Source organism: Ranitomeya imitator, chromosome 4 (genome assembly GCF_032444005.1).
Source record: "Ranitomeya imitator isolate aRanImi1 chromosome 4, aRanImi1.pri, whole genome shotgun sequence".
In the NCBI taxonomy this organism is placed as follows: Eukaryota; Metazoa; Chordata; class Amphibia; order Anura; family Dendrobatidae; genus Ranitomeya; species Ranitomeya imitator.
Window position 1 is genome coordinate 196,501,489 of NC_091285.1, and position 20,698 is coordinate 196,522,186.

General features: G+C 44.5%; 1 protein-coding gene across 10 annotated transcripts in view; it reads left to right on the top strand.

Moving 5' to 3' along the window:
* Window positions 1–20,698, top strand: part of GLT8D2 (glycosyltransferase 8 domain containing 2) — a 52,238-nt gene that overhangs the window by 19,657 nt on the left and 11,883 nt on the right. For 4 of the 10 annotated variants that reach the window (XM_069764232.1, XM_069764229.1, XM_069764230.1 and 1 more), the window contains 11 exons: window positions 2,231–2,305; window positions 2,520–2,538; window positions 3,267–3,322; window positions 8,311–8,352; window positions 12,475–12,567; window positions 12,655–12,829; window positions 12,913–13,030; window positions 13,786–13,870; window positions 16,075–16,187; window positions 16,951–17,117; window positions 17,543–17,655. In XM_069764232.1, the coding sequence (XP_069620333.1) occupies window positions 8,334–8,352; window positions 12,475–12,567; window positions 12,655–12,829; window positions 12,913–13,030; window positions 13,786–13,870; window positions 16,075–16,187; window positions 16,951–17,117; window positions 17,543–17,655 (883 nt within the window). In that variant the 5' untranslated portion in view covers window positions 2,231–2,305; window positions 2,520–2,538; window positions 3,267–3,322; window positions 8,311–8,333. The remainder of the gene's footprint in view (window positions 1–2,230; window positions 2,306–2,519; window positions 2,539–3,266; window positions 3,323–8,310; window positions 8,353–12,474; window positions 12,568–12,654; window positions 12,830–12,912; window positions 13,031–13,785; window positions 13,871–16,074; window positions 16,188–16,950; window positions 17,118–17,542; window positions 17,656–20,698) is intronic. The other 6 variants (XM_069764234.1, XM_069764233.1, XM_069764237.1 and 3 more) reach the window with 2 other exon arrangements.

A 20,698-nucleotide genomic window follows, 5' to 3' on the forward strand; every position in this document is an offset into this window, starting at 1 on the left:
CTGCCAGGAGCTAGCACCGCATGGTAGCCAGAGCACAGAGTAGTAGCTGCTCAGCAGAAACACCGGTTACAAGAGACTCAAAGTCACTGGGTGCGAGACTCCAGACGCAGAAGGATTCCAGGAGCATAATCACAGCAGACACAGTTCAGACAGGGTACAGGATCAAGGATTCAGGCCTGGATATACCGCCTCCAGGACAGGCGCCAAAACAGGAATCAAGGCAAGGACTTTGGTACCAAAACATAGACAGGAGAGATGCAGGAACACATAGCAAAGTTCAGGACCTTTGTGAGTAGCTCAGGCCCCGCCCATAGGGCAGGGGAACTTTATATAGGAGCTGCCCCTCAGCAATTGGCTGGGGACAGCATTTCAAGTACACACACTAACCCTGATAAAAGCAGGGGAGGTGTGGCCGCGCACACCCTTAGCACAAACAGAAATCATTAAAGCACAATCAGTGCAGGAACTGAGGCTCAGGGCACCTGGCTGTGATTGCACGCCCTGACACACGTGAAAAGTCATGCACCAGCTGCAAAATGACCTCACAACCCGCGGACAGCTTCCACAGCGGCAGCCAGGGACCACACATGCGGATGGTCATGCAGCAGAGCGAAGACCTAACCACCCATGTACGGCTACGCAGCAGAGCAGGGAACTGAGAAGGCTCCATACAGGTAACAGCCAACAGTATCCCAGCTCAGTTAGGGGGAAAGGAGCAAAGGGCTAAAGCTGCACCTGCCTACGCCTGCCATGCAAGTCTGTATTCAAGCCATACCTGCCAGTACCTGCATGCTTATCTACACCTGCCTAGTCTTCTAGTATTCCTGTCGTGTGTCACGCCGTTCTGTCAGTATCTGATTTTCGGTGTGACACACGACAGGAATACTAGAAGACTAGGCAGGTGTAGATAAGCATGCAGGTATTGGAAGGTATGGCTTAAATACAGACTTGCATGGAAGGCTTAGGCAGGTGCAGCTGGTATACAGACTGGTATGGCTGGCATACAGGCTGACACGGTAGGTGCAGGCAGGTATGGCTGGTATACAGGCAAGCAAGGCAAGTGCAGGCAGATTCTGAAAGGCACAAGCAGGGACAGGCAGGAACGAGCAAGAACAAAGGGGTACTTGCTGGTACTAGCTGGTACTGGCCTGGCAGGAACTAACAGACGGGACCTGAGAATAAGCAAGCGTGCAGACTAGCAGAGTACTCATGTTACTCAGGCACCTCCCAAAAGGTGGAGGTGCTTTTAAAAAGTGTCTCCCAGCCATTGACTGAGGACATTTTAAGATGGCAAGCGCTGTTCCTTTAAGAGACCGGGAGCGCTTGCGTCCTAAGTGCCCGTGGATCTGCAAGCCATGCACTAACCCCAGGCAGCCCCAGGAGGAGTAGGAAGTGCAGGACAGGGGCCATGGCAGTGAGTCAGCGTCCGTGCAGGGAGGATGGGAAGCGTGCAGGGACGCTGACACTACACTCGCCGGATCACATAGGGGTTTATGAATGGGTCAGAAGTCACTTTCACAATGTAGATCTGTGGGCCATCGATCTGAGACTCCATAGAGTTACATTAGAGGAAATACCACAAACGCATACAATGGTACCTGTGTGAACTGTCAAAGGAGATGAGTTCTCATGTGATCCAGAAAAGAAACAGAGCGATGGTGGAAACCTAGGAAGAAGGCAATAGTTAAAGGGGTTGTCCACTACTTAGTCAACCCATTTTCAATCACTATGTTTCACACAAATAAAATAATAGCACCTATAGTCACCTCCACTGCTGGCATCATTTCAACGGTGTTGACACTGGCTTGCGTGACATTATTATACGATCCCTGCGTTCAATCAGCAGCTGCTTAACTTTCCTCTCCTTCAGATAAATCAAACATCCAGAGGAAGTGAGGGAGCAGCCGCAGCTTTTTATTCCTACTTGATGTCAGTTATGTCCAAATGAGGGAACAGTGAAGTGGTCGCTGATAGGCTGCAGGCAGGGCCAGACTGGAGCCCCGGGACACCGGACGATTCTTCGGTGGGCCCGAGTTCTCAGCGGGCCTTCGAGCAGGACGTAGAGGGAGACCGCTGGTTTCAACTGAATGTATTGCGGTGCATAAAGTCTGCACCACAATAGTTAACATGGTTGTCGACTTATCAAAGGCCAGCGGCTGACGCCAGTGCGCCCCTGCAGGTAGCACATGAAGGTGACCTCGCACTGACAACATCCGCCTGTCTCTTATAGGTTGGTGGCCATTTTAACACGGCTGCGCCGGATTTGAAGGGAGAGGGCGCCACGCGGTGCCGGAAGCGCAGGCAGGTAAGAAAAATCTTTTTTTCTTCTTATGTGGATGTGGCATGATGCAGGGACATGGGGCCAGGGACATGGGACCAGCACAAGAGAACTGATGCCAGGAGCCAAGGACATTAGGGCCAGCACAAGGGACATGGGGCCGGGACCAGGGACCTAGGGGCCAGCACATGGGACCTAGGGGCTATCACCACCAGTTATTGATAACTGTTTTTTTCTGAAGAGACAAGTCCTGGCTGGAATAAAGGTACTGTCACACTAGACGATATCGCTAGCGATCCGTGACGTTGCAGCGTCCTCGCTAGCGACATCGTCCAGTGTGACAGGCAGCAGCGATCAGGCCCCTGCTGGGAGATCGCTGGTCGGGGAAGAAAGTCCAGAACTTTATTTCGTCGCTGGACTCCCCGTAGACATCGCTGAATCGGCGTGTGTGACACCGATTCAGCGATGTCTTTGCTGGTAACCAGGGTAAACATCGGGTAACTAAGCGCAGGGCCGCGCTTAGTAACCCGATGTTTACCCTGGTTACCATCCTAAAAGTAAAAAAAACAAACACTACATACTTACCTACCGCTCTCTGTCCTCCAGCGCTGTGCTCTGCACTCCTCCTGCTCTGGCTGTGAGCGTCGGTCAGCCGGAAAGCAGAGCGGTGAAGTCACCGCTCTGCTTTCTGGCTGCCCGGCGCTCACAGCCAGACCAGAGAAGCAGAGCGCCGAGGACAGACAGCGGAAGGTAAGTATGTAGCGTTTGTTTTTTTACTTTTTAGGATGGTAACCAGGGTAAACATCGGGTTACTAAGCGCGGCCCTGCGCTTAGTTACCCGATGTTTACCCTGGTTACCGGGGACCTCGGGATCGTTGGTCGCTGGAGAGCGGTCTGTGTGACAGCTCTCCAGCGACCAAACAGCGACGCTGCAGCGATCCGGATCGTTGTCGGTATCGCTGCAGCGTCGCTATGTGTGACGGTACCTTAAGTGGCATGCTGTGCTAGATGAGGAAGATAGAGGACTTCAAATAGAGACATCTGGTAAGTCAGTGTGTTACCTGTACACTTCTATACTATATGCAGAGTTCCTGTGTATAATGTCACAGGTGATCACTATGTTACCTGTACAATATATATATATATATATATATATATATATATGTATATATATATATATATATATGTGTATATATATATATGTATATATATATAGAGCTCCTGTGTTTATTGTCATTGGGGATTCACTGTATTACCTGTACACTAACACTATATACTGCAAACTATATACAGAGCTCCTGTGTATAATGTAACCGGTGGTAATAAGTGTTGTTGGTATTGTGGTTTTTATTAATGATCAATGTTGTAATATTTGGTCACCATGTTGTAATATGTGGTCCGGTCATGGGGTGGCGATATTTAGCCCTGTATGTGGTATTATTTGGTCGCTATTTGCTGATATGTTCTCAGGTCATGGTGTAGGGGTATTTCTCCCTGGTACAGTATATGGTATTATTCTGTCACTGAATGGTGGCAATATGTAGTCCAGTCATGGTGTGCCGGTATTTGTCCAGTATGTGGTATTATTCGGTCACTATGTGGTAGTATTATGTAATCGAGTCATGGTGTGGCAGTATATCTCCCTTGTGCGTGGAATTATTTGGTCGCTATATGCTGGTAATATCTGGTCTGGTCACGGTGTGGTGGTATTCGGTCACTATGGTCTGGTCAGAGTGTAGCGGTAGTTCTCCCTTGTATGTGAAATTATTTGGTCTCTTTATGCTGATAATATGTGGTCTGGTCATGATGTAGTGGTATTTCTCTATTGTATGTGATTTTATTTGGTCACTGTGGTGGTAACATGTGGTCTGGTCATGGTATGGAGGTATTTCTCCCTTGTATGTGGTATTATTGGTCTTGGTACAGCCGATTGTGTTGTGTATGGCAGTCATCTGTTCTCTCTGCTATTAGGATAAGATTCTTTATTTCCATTAGAAATTAAATACTTGAAATACAGCGACAGAGATGCACTTACAGGGGTTCTCCGGTGAAAACAATAATCACCTCTCCACAGGATAAGTGATAACTTATTGATTGGGGGGGTCTCTTTGCTGGGTCCAGCACCAATCAGAAGAATGTGGAGCTTTTATCTCCATTAGACTGGAATGGCACGTGCAACTTCACCACTGAACTATTCTTTCCCTCAGTGGCTGCGAGCGCTGCTCTTGTTTTTTTCTGGAAGCACCAAAGAGAATGAATGGAGCTACAGTGAGACTTCCAGGGGATAAAAGTGACCTGTCAGGGATAAAACTTCACATTCTTCTGATCGGTACGGTTTCCAATAGTCGGAATGAAACGATCAATTAGTTATCACCTATCCTGTGGAGCCCATGGATCAATGTGTTATGGTGGTTCACAGTAGATGTGCAGGAGCCTCCTGTATTTTACAGTCGATGCTCCACTATAACGGGAATAACGGCTTAAAGGTATTTGCATATACAGTAACTATAGGGTGGGCCCCTAGGGTCAATTCCTCTTGTGGGCCCGAGACACTCAAGTCCATCGCTGACTGCAGGGATCGCATGAAATAATGTCACACGAGCCCCTGGAGAGCCATTGCTGTCACCACTGGAATGCGTGAACCCCGGAAATGAATATAGGTGTTATTATTTTACTTGGGGTAAGCGAGTTGTGAACAACCTCTTTAAGCATTTTAATACATCTACACTGTTACAGATACCTTTAGAAAAGATTAGGGGATATATATATTTTTTTCTTGGAGAGCTGAGCTTCTTTAAACATGTTTTTACTTTATTGTAAGCTCAAAATGTACAGTTAATACCTTACCTATTGTGCTCTTCCCTGCTGCTGGCCTTTTATATCTCACTAGATGGTGGCCCGATTCTAACGCATCGGGTATTCTAGAATATGCATGTCCACGTAGTATATTGCACAGCCCACGTAGTATATTGCCCAGCCATGTAGTATATTGCCCAACCACGTAGTATATTGCCCAGTCACGTAGTATATTGCCCAGCCACGTAGTATATTGCCCAACCACGTAGTATATTGCCCAGTCACGTAGTATATTGCCCAGCCACGTAGTATATTGCCCAACCACGTAGTATATTGCCCAGTCACGTAGTATATTGCCCAGCCATGTAGTATATTGCCCAACCACGTAGTATATTGCCCAGTCACGTAGTATATTGCCCAGCCACGTAGTATATTGCCCAGTCACGTAGTATATTGCCCAGCCACATAGTATATTGCCCAGTCACGTAGTATATTGCCCAGTCACGTAGTATATTGCCCAGTCACGTAGTATATTGCCCAGCCCGCGTAGTATATTGCCCAGCCCGCGTAGTATATTGCCCAGCCCGCGTAGTGTATTGCACAGCCCGCGTAGTACATTGCACAGCCCGCGTAGTATATTGCACAGCCCATGTAGTGTATAGCAATGTGGGCATCATATCCCTGTTAAAAAAAAAAATTAAAAAATTTAAATAAAAAATAGTTATATACTCACGTTCCGTTGGCCCCTGGGTCCAGGAAGCGGTTACCGACGCTCCTCGCGCGTTCCGGTCTCAAGAGTGCATTGCGGTCTCGCGAGATCGCAATGCATGGATCGGTCACCGGAGCGTCGCGAGGTGCGGGAAAGGCGCCGGAAGGTGAGTATATGATCATATTTATTTTTTTAATCATTTTTAACATTAGATCTTTTTACTATTGATGCTGCATAGGCAGCATCAATAGTAAAAAAGTTGGACACACAGGGTTAATAGCAGCGTTAATGGAGTGCGTTACACCGCGGCATAACGCGGTCCATTAGCGCTGCCATTAACCCTGTGTGAGCGCTGACTGGAGGGGAGTATGGAGCGGGCACTGACAGCGGGGAGGAAGGAACGGCCATGTTGCCGCTGGACTGTGCCCGTCGCTGATTGGTCGTGGCAATGGTCGTGGGCGTTTTGCCATGACCAATCAGCGACTTGGATTTCCATGACAGACCGAGGCCACGCCCAATGAATATCCGTGACAGACAGAAAGACAGACAGACGGAAGTGACCCTTAACAATTATATAGTAGAGGACTTGGCACTCTTGTCAATGTCATAACTCTCACACAAGCGAATAGAGACTGCCAATAATGCACAGTCTCCTCTCCACTGACTGGTGGGCAACCAGGCCCTGTTCTCAAGAGATGAGGCTCTCACCAGTGGAACTAGAACCACAGACATTTATGGCATATTTCCATATGGGAATAAATCTTTACATGCAACTATCAATATACACTGCTCAAAAAAATAAAGGGAACACTAAAATACCACATCCTAGATATCACTGAATGAAATATTTCAGTTGCAAATCTTGATTCACTACATAGTGGAATGCATTGAGAACAATAAAACATAAATATTATCAATGTAAATCAAAATTAATATCCCATGGAAGTCTGGATTTGTCATGATAATCAAAGAGGAAAATCAAATTACAGGTTGATCCATCTTCAGTGGAAATGCCTCAAAACAAGGAAATGATGCGCAGTAGTGTGTGGCCTCCACGTGCTGGTATGACCTCCATACAATGCCTGGGCATACTGCTGATGAGGCGTTGGATGTCCTCCCAGACCTCGATTAAAGCATCAGTCAACTCCTGGACAGTCTGTGGTGCAACGTGGCATTGGTGGATGGAATGAGACATGATGTCCCTGATGTGTTCAATTGGATTCAGGTCTGGGGAATGGGCAGGCCAATCCATAGCATCAATGCCTTCATCATTCAGGAACTCCTTACAGTTCAGCCACATGAGGCCTAGCATTGTCATGCATCAGAAGGAACCAAGGGCCCACTACTCAAGCATATGGTCTCACAGTGGGTCTAAGGATCTCATCCCGGTACCTAATGGCAGTTGGGGTACCTCTAGCCAGCACATGATGGAGGGCTGTGTGGCCCTCCAAAGAAATATCTCCCCACACCATTACCCACTGTCAAACCGGCCATGCTAAAGGATATTACAGGCGGCTGAATGATCTCCACAGAGTCTCCAGACTCTGTCACATCTGCTCAGTGTGAAGCTGCTCTCATCCGTGAGCTGTCGAATCTGCCAGTCTTGGTGTTCTCTGGCAAAATGCTAACCGCCTTGCACAGTGTTGGGCTGTAAGCGCAACACCCACTTGTGGACTTCGAGCCCTCATACCACCCTCATGGAGTCCGTTTCTGACAGTCTGAGCAGACACATGGATGTTCGTGGCCTGCTGGAGGTCATTTTGCAGGGCTCTAGCATTGCTCCTCCTGTTTCTCCTTGCAAAAAAGGAGGAGGTAGGAGTCCTGCTGCTGGGTTGTTGCCCTCCTACGGCCACCTCCACGTCTCCCAGCGTACTGGCCTGCCTCCTGGTATCTGCTCCATGCTCTGGACACTGTGCTGACAGACACAGCTTTCTTCTTGCCACAGCTCACATTGATGTGCCATCCTGTATGAGCTGCACTACCTGAGCAACTTCTGTGGAATGTAGACACAGCCTAATGCTACTGTACAGTGTCAGCAAAAAAAATCTTTACAAGTTCAACAAAACCACAAAATCTTAACATTCAAGTGTATTCTTGTGGATATTTTGTTACAATCAGTATTCTGTCATGTCATCCTTACATTACCCTTAAGTTTTTTTTTTTGCCAAACAAGGGTAAAGACTTTTTTTGCCAGCTCTGTACAGTACTTCTAGGGGTGAGAGCAATGACAAAATGCAAAAGTGACCAAAACAGCCAAAAAGTATGAGAACAGAGAAATGGTCTGTGGTCACCCCCTGCAGAACCACAGAGGTCATCTACTCCATTTGCACAACAGCAGGAGACATTTGTTCACAGTGTTGTTTTATAACTGGACAGGTTGAAGTGTTATTGACTTACAGTTACATTGTGTTGTTTAAATGTTCCCTTTTTTTGAGCAGTGTAGGTAGCTATAGACAGAAGGAACTTACTGCATGTTTATTTCCACATTTATTATATATACATCATTACCAATTTGTCTTCTTTCCAGATAACGCAGGATAGATTATACATATGGCTATTTTACGAAAACGTAAGTACGGTAGTTCTTATTTATCTACAATAAATCTTATCCTTCTAAATCTACTAAAACTATGTATACTTGCATATATCAGTATTGCATATGAATATTAGACATGACGCATAAAAAAAAACCTTTTAGTGTAATACAATACAAAGAATTCAGGGGAGGAGGGATATGTGGCTGCATTATCTTATTTAGTGTATTAGTGAAACAATAAGGGTATGTGCATACTTTGCGGATTTGCTCTTGTAAAAATCTGTGCGGATTCTTCCTCTCTTGGCAGGAAACGCAATTGAAAATCCACGCTTTTTTGATTTTCATGTGGATGTGCAAGTTAAATAAAGATATACTGATTAACAAAAAAAAATTGTGATGTCATTTCTTAGTCCAACCCCTTCTTTTACATTCTCCATTGAAGACCATAATATAATATGACTACATACCATGTTCAAGTATAATGTTTACACACACAAAACAAATATAAGTATATATATATATATATATATACCATACATACCGTATATACTTGAGTATAGGCCGACCCCCCTAGTTTTGCCACAAAAAACTGGGAAAACTTAATGACTCGAGTATAAGCCTAGGGTGGGAAGTGCAGCAGCTACCGGTAAATGTCAAAAGTAAAATTAGATACCAATAAAAGTTAAATTAACTGAGACATCAGTAGGTTAAGTGTTTTTGAATATCCATATTGAATCAGGAGCCCCATATAATGCTCCATAAAGTTTATGATGGCCACATAAGATGCTCCATATTAAAATATGTCCCATATAATCCTGCATAAAGGTTAATAATGGCCCCTTAAGATGCTCCATAGACACATTTGCCCAATATAATGCTGCAGAAATGTTGATTATGGCCCCATAAGATGCTCCATAAAGATATTTGCCCCATATAGTGCTGCACAAACCTTGATTATGGCCCCATAAGATGCTCCATACAGAGACTTGCCCCATATAATGCTCCACAAACGTTAATTATGGCCCCATAAGATGCTCCATAAAGATATTTGCCCCATATAGTGCTGCACAAAAGTTATGGCCCCATAAGATACTCCATACAGACATTTGCCCCATAGAATGCTGCACAAACATTAATTATGGCCCCATATGATGCTCCATAAAGATATTTGCCCCATAAAATGCTGCACAAACATTAATTATGGCCCCATAAGATACTCCATACAGACATTTGCCCAATATAGTGCTGCACAAACGTTATGGCCCCATAAGATACTCCATACAGACATTTGCCCCATATAGTGCTGCACAAACGTTGATTATGGCCCCTTGCCCAATATAGTGCTGCACAAACGTTATGGCCCCATAAGATGCTCCATACAGACACTTGCCCCATTTGCTGTTGCTCCGATAAAAAAAAAAAAATCACATACTCACCTCTCCGTCGCTCAGGCCCCCGGCACTGTCAATATTCACCTGACTTCATTCCGGCGCCGCTCCATCTTCAGCGTCTTCTGCATTGACGTACAGGCAGAGGGCGCGCACTAACCACGTCACCGCGCCCCCTGACCTGAGCGTCACTGCAGAAGACGCTGAAGACGGAGCGGCGCCGGAACGGGGAACAGGTTAATATCGCGCAACGCTCCCCCTCCCCATTATACTCACCTGCTCCTTGCGCGGTGCAGTCGCTGTTTCCCCAGCTTCCTGTACTGAGCGGTCACCGTTACCGCTCAATACAGTAATGAATATGCGGCTCCACCCCTACGGAAGGTGGATCCGCATATTCATTACTGTAATGAGCGGTACCATGTGACCACTCAGTACAGGAAGATGCTGGGATGTGCATGGACCACGCCAGGGGTAGGTGAGTATAATTATACAGCCCCCGCTCCCCCTCCCCTGCCGACCCCTGGGTATGACTCGAGTATAAGCCGAGAGGGGGACTTTCAGCCCAAAAAAATGGGCTGAAAATCTCGGCTTATACTCGAGTATATACGGTATTTGTAATTTCAAGCCCGAGGTTTAGTAATGAACAGGTGTCAGCCAGATACCCTCATTAATAAAATGCTAAATAAAGAGTTAAATAAAAGACACACATAAAATCTGCGTGAAGCGCAATATCTGTTTAATTTTCAAAAACTTTATAAGGGTATGTTCCCACGGTTCGTAAACGCTGCGGGTTGGACGCTGCGTACATCCGCAGCGTCCAACCCGCAGCGTCCAGATTTTACAGCATAGTGGATGGGATTTGAAGAAATCCAATCTCCACTATGCGTGGAGCTTACCTGAGGAGACGGACATGCGGCGTGTCTTTCCAGACTGCAGCATGTCTATTTATCTTGCGGAGACGCTCAGTTTCCCCAAGATAAACGTCCCCGTACATTTTATCGAGCGCGGTGATTCCACACAGTTCATGTGAACACATGCGGAATCACCTGCCTTCAAAAGCTGGCAGCGCTTTAGACGGAGCAGACATGTGCTGTGTCCAAAGCGCTGCTAGTTCCTGACCGTGGGATGGGAACATACCCTTAAAAAAATTTTCTTAACCTGCAGAGGAAAAGCTGAGGGCTGATGTTAATATTCTGGGAAGGAGCCAATAGCCATAAAGGTTCCCAGGCTTTTAATATCAGCTCACAGATGTTTGGTTAGCCTTTACTGGCTAGTTTACAGGGGAACCCCAGAAAAAAATTGACATGGGGTCCCCCTATAAAATCGAACCAGCAAAGGCTGTTATGATCCGGTGGCCTTGGAGCAGCATGAGACGTACTCTGGAGAAGGTGGAACCTGTACTGACCGCAAACCCTGAACTTAACAGCGGAACTAGAAGTAGCCATGGGGGGTACCTAACACTCCCTAGACATCTCCCGATGTGACTGCTCTACACGGCCTCCTGCGATACACTGAGAATTCACCGCAGTTCGTGCGCTCACTTATGGCACCACTGCGGTGCCGCAAGTGACAGCATGAACTCTGGTGAACTCTCACGGCGGCGTAGTGATACACTCACAGGAGGTATCCTCCCGCAGTGTATCGTTGGAGCCGTGTAGAGCAGTCACATCTCCCGATGTGACTGTTCTACACGTGAGATCGCCGTGGGACACTCGTTATTAAATGGACTACGGCGGAATGGTAAATATATGGTGGTTTATTTTATTTTATTGCAGGAGATCGAGGGCGTCGGGGAATTAGGTGTTTGGTGAGTATGAATGTGTGACTGATTATGTAAAAGTGTTTTTTGTTTTTTTTAACACTTGAACACAGTTGCCGGATGATGGGACTACTGCCCCATCATCGGCTCATGCTGTCACTGTTATATGTGGCAGCAGACACAGCCGGATAGGATACCTGGCTACGCAGACACACACACGCAGACACCCACACAGTCCCGCACACATCCATGTAGACACCCGCACACACACAGAGACACATGCACAAAGCCACGCAGACACCCGCACACACACAGAGCCGCACACACAGAGACACACGCAGACACACACAGAGACATGCACACAGCCGCGCAGACACCCGCACACACACAGGGGCACACGCAGACACCCACACAGTTCCGCACACAGACGTGCAGACACCCACACACACAGAGACACATGCAGACACCCACACAGCCGCGCACACACCATCAGCCACCCACACACAGACACCTGCAGACAGACCCTCACATATTCTCTGCTCACACAGTCTCCACCCACACACATATTCTCCGCACACACATACTCTTCCTCCTTTCTGCAGCAATTTTGCCACGCAAATCCGCAGCTAATCTGCAGACCTATCTGTGACCTGTTTTGGTGATATATTGGGCTGCAACTAAAACACACAAGCACTGGTGTACAAGTTTTTAATGCGCTCTGTACGTACTTAAAGGGCATAGTCTCTCCCGCAAGGAAAAGTGGTTTAAGCGTGAATATACTTTATTTATTATTTCTTTTTGACAATTGTTATTGTCTTATTTGCTGCTGGACCCTTTTTACACCAGCGCCACTAAAGTCGAATATCCTCATTTTCACGTATGTGTTTAAACATGAACATGTGAAGGACGTCTAGGTGCAGATCTCTACAATAGGATATCATGGTGATATGTTCTGCAGTTATTCATAACACAGCTATTTTTCTAAGGATTCCATCTTTTTTATTTCAGTTAATCACATATTGCTGTTTCTGCTGGTGTTGACATTTTGTGCAATATGGTATAGTGCAACTTACAAGGCACCGAGCCCAAAGGAACAAGAAGGTAAGTGCAAGATGAGATCTTCAGGTACAGCATACCCAAACTTACTAAAGACTCTGCAGGAATTGTGTCATATGCTGTGTATTGTAGATGCTGCTTTGGAAGTGGAGGAAGAAGAGGATGAGGACGTCATTCCAGTTGTTATATGTGCTGCTTCTGGCCGCATGGGTGCCACCATAGCCGCGATTAACAGCATTTACAGCCACACTAAGGCCAATGTGCTATTCTATATTATTGGTCTGAAAAACTCCTTGGTTCATATCAGGTAATGGAAGATCTTCTGGAATTAATAACTGCACCACATTTTGTGGTCTCTCTTGTATTCAGTTGGTTAATGCTGTATTTCAGAAAATGGATTGAAGGAACACAGCTGTCAGAAATACAATATAAAATTGTGGAGTTTAACCCTATGGTTCTTAAAGGAAAAATTCACCCTGACGCAGCCTTCCCTGAGCTTCTTCAGCCTGTAAGGAAATCTTATAAATACATTAACAAATGACATCAGATCATATTTCAGTTTTAATCCAACCACAAATCTTTGTATTCTTCTCGTCCAGGCTGTATTACAGGAAATTGAGTTTTCCAGAGAATTCTTTCATAATAAAACAAGAAACAGTATTCTCATGTCCGATTTCTTTTTCCTATTTTTCCGTTTTCATTCTAGAGAAAGCTGTTGGCTGAACGATGGTTGGGATGATGGTAGACTAGCAGCTATCTCCCCGACTCTCCCATCACTGTGTTCTCTCTATGGCAGCAGCGTATCTCATAGAGATCACCGTCAGTCCAAAATCAGACATGCCAGATCCTTATCTCCGCTGACATATGTTGGGGGAGAGTAATGGGCTCCTAAAAAAAATTAGTCGGCCAACATAGGTCCAATGGGTATAGGGGTCTTTACTGTCTTTGGTCTGGTGCCATACATGCCAGCCTCACTGATGAGGCTCGTGACCGGCACTCAGCAGCGGCGGCTTTATCTGATGAGTGATGGTTGTCTTGTTTTATGCCATTGATTGCCCTTATCACACAAAACACCATTAGTCATTCAGTAGCGTAGTCTTGGGCTTTGGACCTGAAATGTCAGACCATTATATCTCGGCTGTCTCCTTTAAGCTGTGCAGCTCTAGCCTTAGTAGACCTTTTGACTTGTGTTATATTCCGTTTCTTGCTTTATCATTGATGTATATATATATATCTTTTTCTCTCTGTTTAAAAAAAAAACAGCTGAATTTTGTCCGTTTTTATCTGCCATTGCTTACCTCGGAACATGAGAAAGTCATTTATTTGGATGACGACATCATTGTTTTAGGTAGGATTTGTTTCTCTTTTAAATAATTATCAGATAATTTATTTTAGTTTAAAGGGTGATCAGAACCTAAATTTTACTTTACTCCTAAATGTTTATCCACTTAGTGTCATAATCTAATATTTTTTTCTAACATACGGTACTTTCTTTAAAAATTCCCTATCCTTCCTTCGATACACTATGTAACGGCTTTTTTTTCCTACGACTTCCGCTTTGATGTCACCTTGTTCTAGAATCCCTAGGGCATGCTGGGATATCCAATCAGGATGCAGAGGCTACTGTCACTGGGACATCCTCCGGTTTTTGCTATATAATCCGAGATCAACATGATGTAGGAGCTGAGAGTGATTCTAACTATGTGTCGCTTAGGCTATGTTCACATTTGCGTCTTTGGGTGCAGCGTCGTCGACGCAACGCATGTCAAACGCATACACAACGCAGCGTTTTTTGACGCATGCGTTGTTATCTAAATTTAATGAAGATTCAAAACGCCCAAAAAAGTGTCAAGACACTACATCACTTGCATTTAACTCAAAAAACGCATGCATCGACCAACACAGGTCAACGCAGGCACCTGCGCCTTATGCGTTTTACATTGACACTAATGTGATTTTTAGACGCATGTACGACGCAAGTGCGTTCCATGCGTTGATTATTGAAAATGTGACGCAGGAAAAATGCTACATGTAGCGTCGTACGCGCCCTGTCTGGTGCGCCAAATTGATGCATGCGTCGTACAACGCATCAAAACGCATACCGGCGCATGTCCATGTTAAAGATAGGGGCGCATGATGCATGCGTCGGTATGCGTCGACGACGCTGCGCCCAAAGACGCAAATGTGAACGTAGCCTTACATCAGACTGTGTTTAACTGTTTCAATAAAATCAGTGTTTCATCAGCAGAAGATTATCTAGAGGACTAGGTGTCTCATGCTATCTAGTCCTTCTGCTATGTATAACCCCGCCTCCACCACTGATTGGCAGTTGATGTGGTGTGGGCGGGGTTATATAGAGCTCAGGATTTGAGCTCTGCTATATCTGCAGAAGAGAAAACTGTGATTGAATCAAAATGATAGCAAGCAGCCCAGCAAGTGACACATCACTGAAATCAGGATCTCAGCCTCTATATCATGATGCTCTCAGATTACATAGCAGAAACCTGGTGACAAATTCCCTTTAAGGGGTTAATTCATAACAGTGTGCAAATTACGATTTCAGTTCAAAATGTATATTGTTTCTAATTCTAGAAATAATTAAGTTGGAGCTTTAGTTCAATTGATTTGATTCTCATGTTATTTATCATCTTGAATATAATCCAACACATTTATTTGCATTTTGCTCACTCACTCACACCTGGATCTCAGATTTTTTTGGTGAAATGCATTTATTTTTGGCTAAAAATATAGAATTTGCTTATTTTAAACATTTTCAACTTTTTTTTTTTTCTGAACGCTGTACTTAGCCATGTGTAACTGCCCTGTATAGTAAGAATGAAGTGGTGGTGCACATGTATGGCCACGCTCCTCTGCAATATGGCATTTTAGAGCACCAGTCTAGGAATCAGGGGGTCCCAGCAGTCAGACCCCCCTGATCCCCAAGCTATAATCTAAAAACACGTGTATATATAGATGATATATGTACTTGTAGGGCTCATACTGTGCATAGCTCTTCTTTCACATTTCCGTCAGTACGGGGCCGTCACGAAGCGTCGGCGCGACGTACCGACGGAAGTGTGTGCTTTCACATTTCCATCTGCGTTGCTGGGCAGGAAAGAGTCAGCGAGAGACATTTCCTGCCACGCATGCGCAGACGGGAAAACTGGACGCGACGTACAGAAAAGCGTTACCTTGAACGTTTTTCCGAGACGACGGTACGCCAAAACCCGACGCATCCAGTGCACGACGGACGCAACGTGTGGCCATACGTCGCAATCCTTCGGCAATACAAGTCTATGGGAAAAAACGCATCCTGCGGGCAAATTTGCAGGATGCGTTTTTTTCTCAAAATGACGCATTGTGACGGATATAAATAAAGGGAAATGTGAAAGAAGCCTAAGTCCCAATGTCGGTTATACTTCTTGTTCTCTCTAATGTTGAGGATGTTTAGAAATACTTTATTCTTGTATGGTTTACACCATGTACCGTCATCCCATAACATAGTAGTCTTTTACCAGCTGGTTTATTTGTGGGGTTTTTTGTCATTCACAGGAGATATTCAGGACCTTTACAACACTGAAATATCAAGAGGACACATTGCTGCCTTTTCTGATGATTGTGACTTGCCATCACTTCAAGACGTTATCGCGAGTGCAGGAATACAGGTGGGTCTTAAAGAAGACCTGTCACTTGCTATAAATGTCATTTTTTACCTGGTGTAAATGCAGTGGTTCTACTGAATTTGGCATAATGTTGTCCTTGTTCCTGAGCTACTCTATATAATATAAATCCAGTCCTTATTTTCAATTGGGCATGGCCATCAACTATTCTCTGTGAGTCTTCTGGAAGACCACGCCTAGTTGACTAAAAAGACTACATTTACATACAGAGAAGACAGGGCTATATTTCAGGAACGGAGAGATGAAGGACCAAAAAATAAACCATGAAAGATTCGGAACAGCAGCATTTACATCACGTAAAAAATGACGTATGTATGGCAAGTGTCAGGTCTTCTTTAATGGGCTACTGCGATATTATATTTATATTACTCACTTATATAGCACCATTAATTGCGCAGCGTTTTGCATACATTATTGGCATTGTCCCCATTGGGGCTCACAATCTAGAATCCCTATGAGTAGTGTCTTTGGAGTGTGGGAGAAAACCGGAGAACCCGGAGGAAACCCACACAAACACGGGGAGAACATACAAACACCTTGCAGATGTTGTCCTTGGTGGGATTTGAACCCAGGACCCCAGCTCTACAAAGCTACAGTGCTAACCACTGAGCCACCATGCTAGTTCTGTTTGTTATTGATAAGACATGACAAATACTATATAACTTTCTATAATGACATACTGTACTTATATAAACATGCTTTTAATTAGTTATGCTCTGTGTAAAGGAGAACTATCCATCTCTTGTAGAACACATACATGGGGTTCCTGGACTACAGAAAGAAGGCAATTCAGAAGCTTGGAATCAGCCCAAGTACCTGTTCTTTCAACCCCGGTGTATTTGTAGCAAACATGACTGAATGGCGACAACAACACATTACTAAAAAACTGGAGAAATGGATGAAGAAAAACGTGGAGTAAGTTATGTCACATACACCAATAATTCAGTGTAATACACCAGTGACTCGTGAATGCCTGAAAAATACATTTTGGTTGTTTTTAAATGTCAGATTAAGTATGCTACAAATGACGTCACTGCTGACATACAATTCCTTAAAATAATGTACTAGTGTTAAATGGACCTTCTGAAAATCTTTAAATAAAATGCTGCTTTTGTCCAAAGTGTCATCCCTATACCTAGTTCCTGTTGTTCCTGACAACTATGGGGTCTTCACACACAAGGTGCCCCCACCACGGCAGCCTCTTCAGTATTTACACAGCGGTTGTCATGGGAGACTCAAGAATCAACACAGGAAATGTCTATCTTCTCTTGCTAGAACATTTACCCAATTTGTGCATTAAGAGGATCCACATTACTGACACAAGATACTATTATTTTCAGAGAGAATCTGTACAGCAGCACTGTTGGAGGTGGCGTAAGCACTCCCCCCATGCTTATTGTGTTCCATGAAAAATATTCCGCCATCCCTCCAGCCTGGCACATTCGGCATCTAGGTAACTATGCCCATGCCTCACTATTCTGTATTATTTTGACATTGTTATCACTTCCTAACATTTGTTAATTTAGCATTTCCCATTGCAGTAATGCTTAACTGTGGTGCAGGTACACTGTGGGGCTCAGAAGGCATGGGGGCATTTGGATTTGGGGGCACAGATATTGCTGTATTTTCTTTTTTTCTCATTTTCACCTCAGTATATACATGTTTGTCATCTCCCTTATATATAGTATATACCTGTATGTCATCTCCTGTATATAGTATATACCTGTATCTCATCTCCCCTGTATATAGTATATACCTGCTGTGTCATCTCCTCTTATATATAGTATATACCTGTATGTCATCTCCTTCTATATATAGTATATACCTGTATGTCATCTCCTCCTGTATATAGTATATACCTGTGTGTCATCTCCCCTGTATATAGTATATATCTGTGTGTCATCTCCTCCTGTATATAGTATATACCTGTAGGTAATCTGCTCCTGTATATAGTATATACCTGTGTATCATCTCCTCCTGTATATAGTATATATCTGTGTGTCATCCCCCCTGTATATAGTATATACCTGTGTGATCTCCTATATTAGACCTCGTTCACACGTTATTTGCTCAGTATTTTTACCTCAGTATTTGTAAGCTAAATTGGCAGCCTGATAAATCCCCAGCCAACAGGAAGCCCTCCCCCTGGCAGTATATATTACCTCACACATACACATAATAGACAGGTCATGTGACTGACAGCTGCCGTATTTCCTATATGGTACATTTGTTGCTCTTGTAGTTTGTCTGCTTATTAATCAGATTTTTATTTTTGAAGGATAATACCAGACTTGTGTGTGTTTTAGGGCGAGTTTCGTTTGTCAAGTTGTGTGTGTTGAGTTGTGTGTGGCGACATGCATGTAGCGACTTTTGTGAGATGAGTTTTGTGTGGCAACATGCGTGTAGCAACTTTTTGTGTGTCGAGTTGCATGTGACAGGTTAGTGTAGCAAGTTGTGTGCAGCAAGTTTTGCGCATGGCGAGTTTTGCGCTGCGAGTTTTATGTGTGGTGCCTTTTGAGTATGTGCAAGTTTTGTGTGAGGCAACTTTTGCATGTGTTGCAACTTTTGTGCATGTAGCAATTTTTCCGCGTGTGCAAGTTTTGCGTGTGGCGAGTTTTCCATGAGGTGAGTTTTGCACTTGTGGCGAGTTTTGCGTGAGCCTAGTTTTTGCATGTGGCGAGTTTTGCGCGTGGCGAGTTTTGAGTGGCGAATTTTATGTGGCGAGGTTGGTGTATTTGTGGTGAAATGTGTGCTGAGGGTAATATGTGTTCAAGCACGTGGTAGTGTGTGGCGCATTTTGTGTGTGTTCATATCCCCGTGTGTGGTGAGTATCCCATGTCGGGGCCCCACCTTAGCAACTGTACGGTATATACTCTTTGGCGCCACCGCTCTCATTCTTTAAGTCCCCCTTGTTCACATCTGGCAGCTGTCAATTTGCCTCCAACACTTTTCCTTTCACTTTTTCCCCATTATGTAGATAGGGGCAAAATTGTTTGGTGAATTGGAAAGCGCGGGGTTAAAATTTCACCTCACAACGTAGCCTATGACGCTCTCAGGGTCCAGACGTGTGACTGTGCAAAATTTTGTTGCTGTAGCTGCGACGCTTCCAACACTTTTCCTTTCACTTTTTTCCCCATTATGTAGATAGGGGCAAAATTGTTTGGTGAATTGGAATGCGCGGGGTTAAAATTTTGCCTCACAACATAGCCTATGACGCTCTCGGGGTCCAGACGTGTGACTGTGCAAAATTTTGTGGCTATAGCTGCGACGGTGCAGATGCCAATCCCGGACATACATACACACACACATACACACATTCAGCTTTATATAGTAGACTAGCTGAAGAGCCCGGCGTTGCCTGGGCATTGTAAATATCTGTGGTTAGTTATAGCACCTCACTTCTCTTATTTTCCCATCACGCCTCTCATTTTCCCAATCACATCTTTCATTTTCCCCCTCACATCTCTCATTTTCTCCCTCACTCCTCTCATTCCTCCCTAACACTTGTCATTTCGACCTCACATCTGTCATTTTCCAATCACTCCACTATTTTCCCTCACTCCTCATTTTGCACTCACACCTTTTCATTTTCACCTCACACCTCTCATTTTCACCTCAGTATATACATGTTTGTCATCTCCCTTATATATAGTATACACCTGTATGTCATCTCCTGTATATAGTATATACCTGTATGTCATCTCCCCTGTATATAGTATATACCTGCTGTGTCATCTCCCCTGTATATAGTATACACCTGTATGTCATCTCCTTCTATATATAGTATATACCTGTATGTCATCTCCTCCTGTATATAGTATATACCTGTGTGTCTTCTCCCCTGTGTATAGTATATATCTGTGTGTCATCTCCTCCTGTATATAGTATATACCTGTATGTCATCTCCTCCTCTATATAGTATATACCTGTATGTCATCTCCTCCTGTATATAGTATGTACCTGTATGTCATCTCTTCCTCTATATAGTATATACCTGTGTGTCATCTCCCCTGTATATAGAATATACCTGTGTGTCATCTCCTCCTGTATTAGACCTCGTTCACACGTTGTTTACTCAGTATTTTTACCTCAGTATTTGTAAGCTAAATTGGCTGCCTGATAAATCCCCAGCCAACAGGAAGCCCTCCCCCTGGCAGTATATATTAGCTCACACATACACATAATAGACAGGTCATGTGACTGACAGCTGCCGTATTTCCTATATGGTACATTTGTTGCTCTTGTAGTTTGTCTGCTTATTAATCAGATTTTTATTTTTGAAGGATAATACCAGACTTGTGTGTGTTTTAGGGCGAGTTTCGTTTGTCAAGTTGTGTGTGTTGAGTTGCGTGTGGCGACATGCATGTAGCGACTTTTTGTGTGTCGAGTTGCATGTGACAGGTTAGTGCAGCAAGTTGTGTGCAGCAAGTTTTGCGCATGGCGAGTTTTTGCGCGTGGCGAGTTTTATGTGTGGTGCCTTTTGAATATGTGCAAGT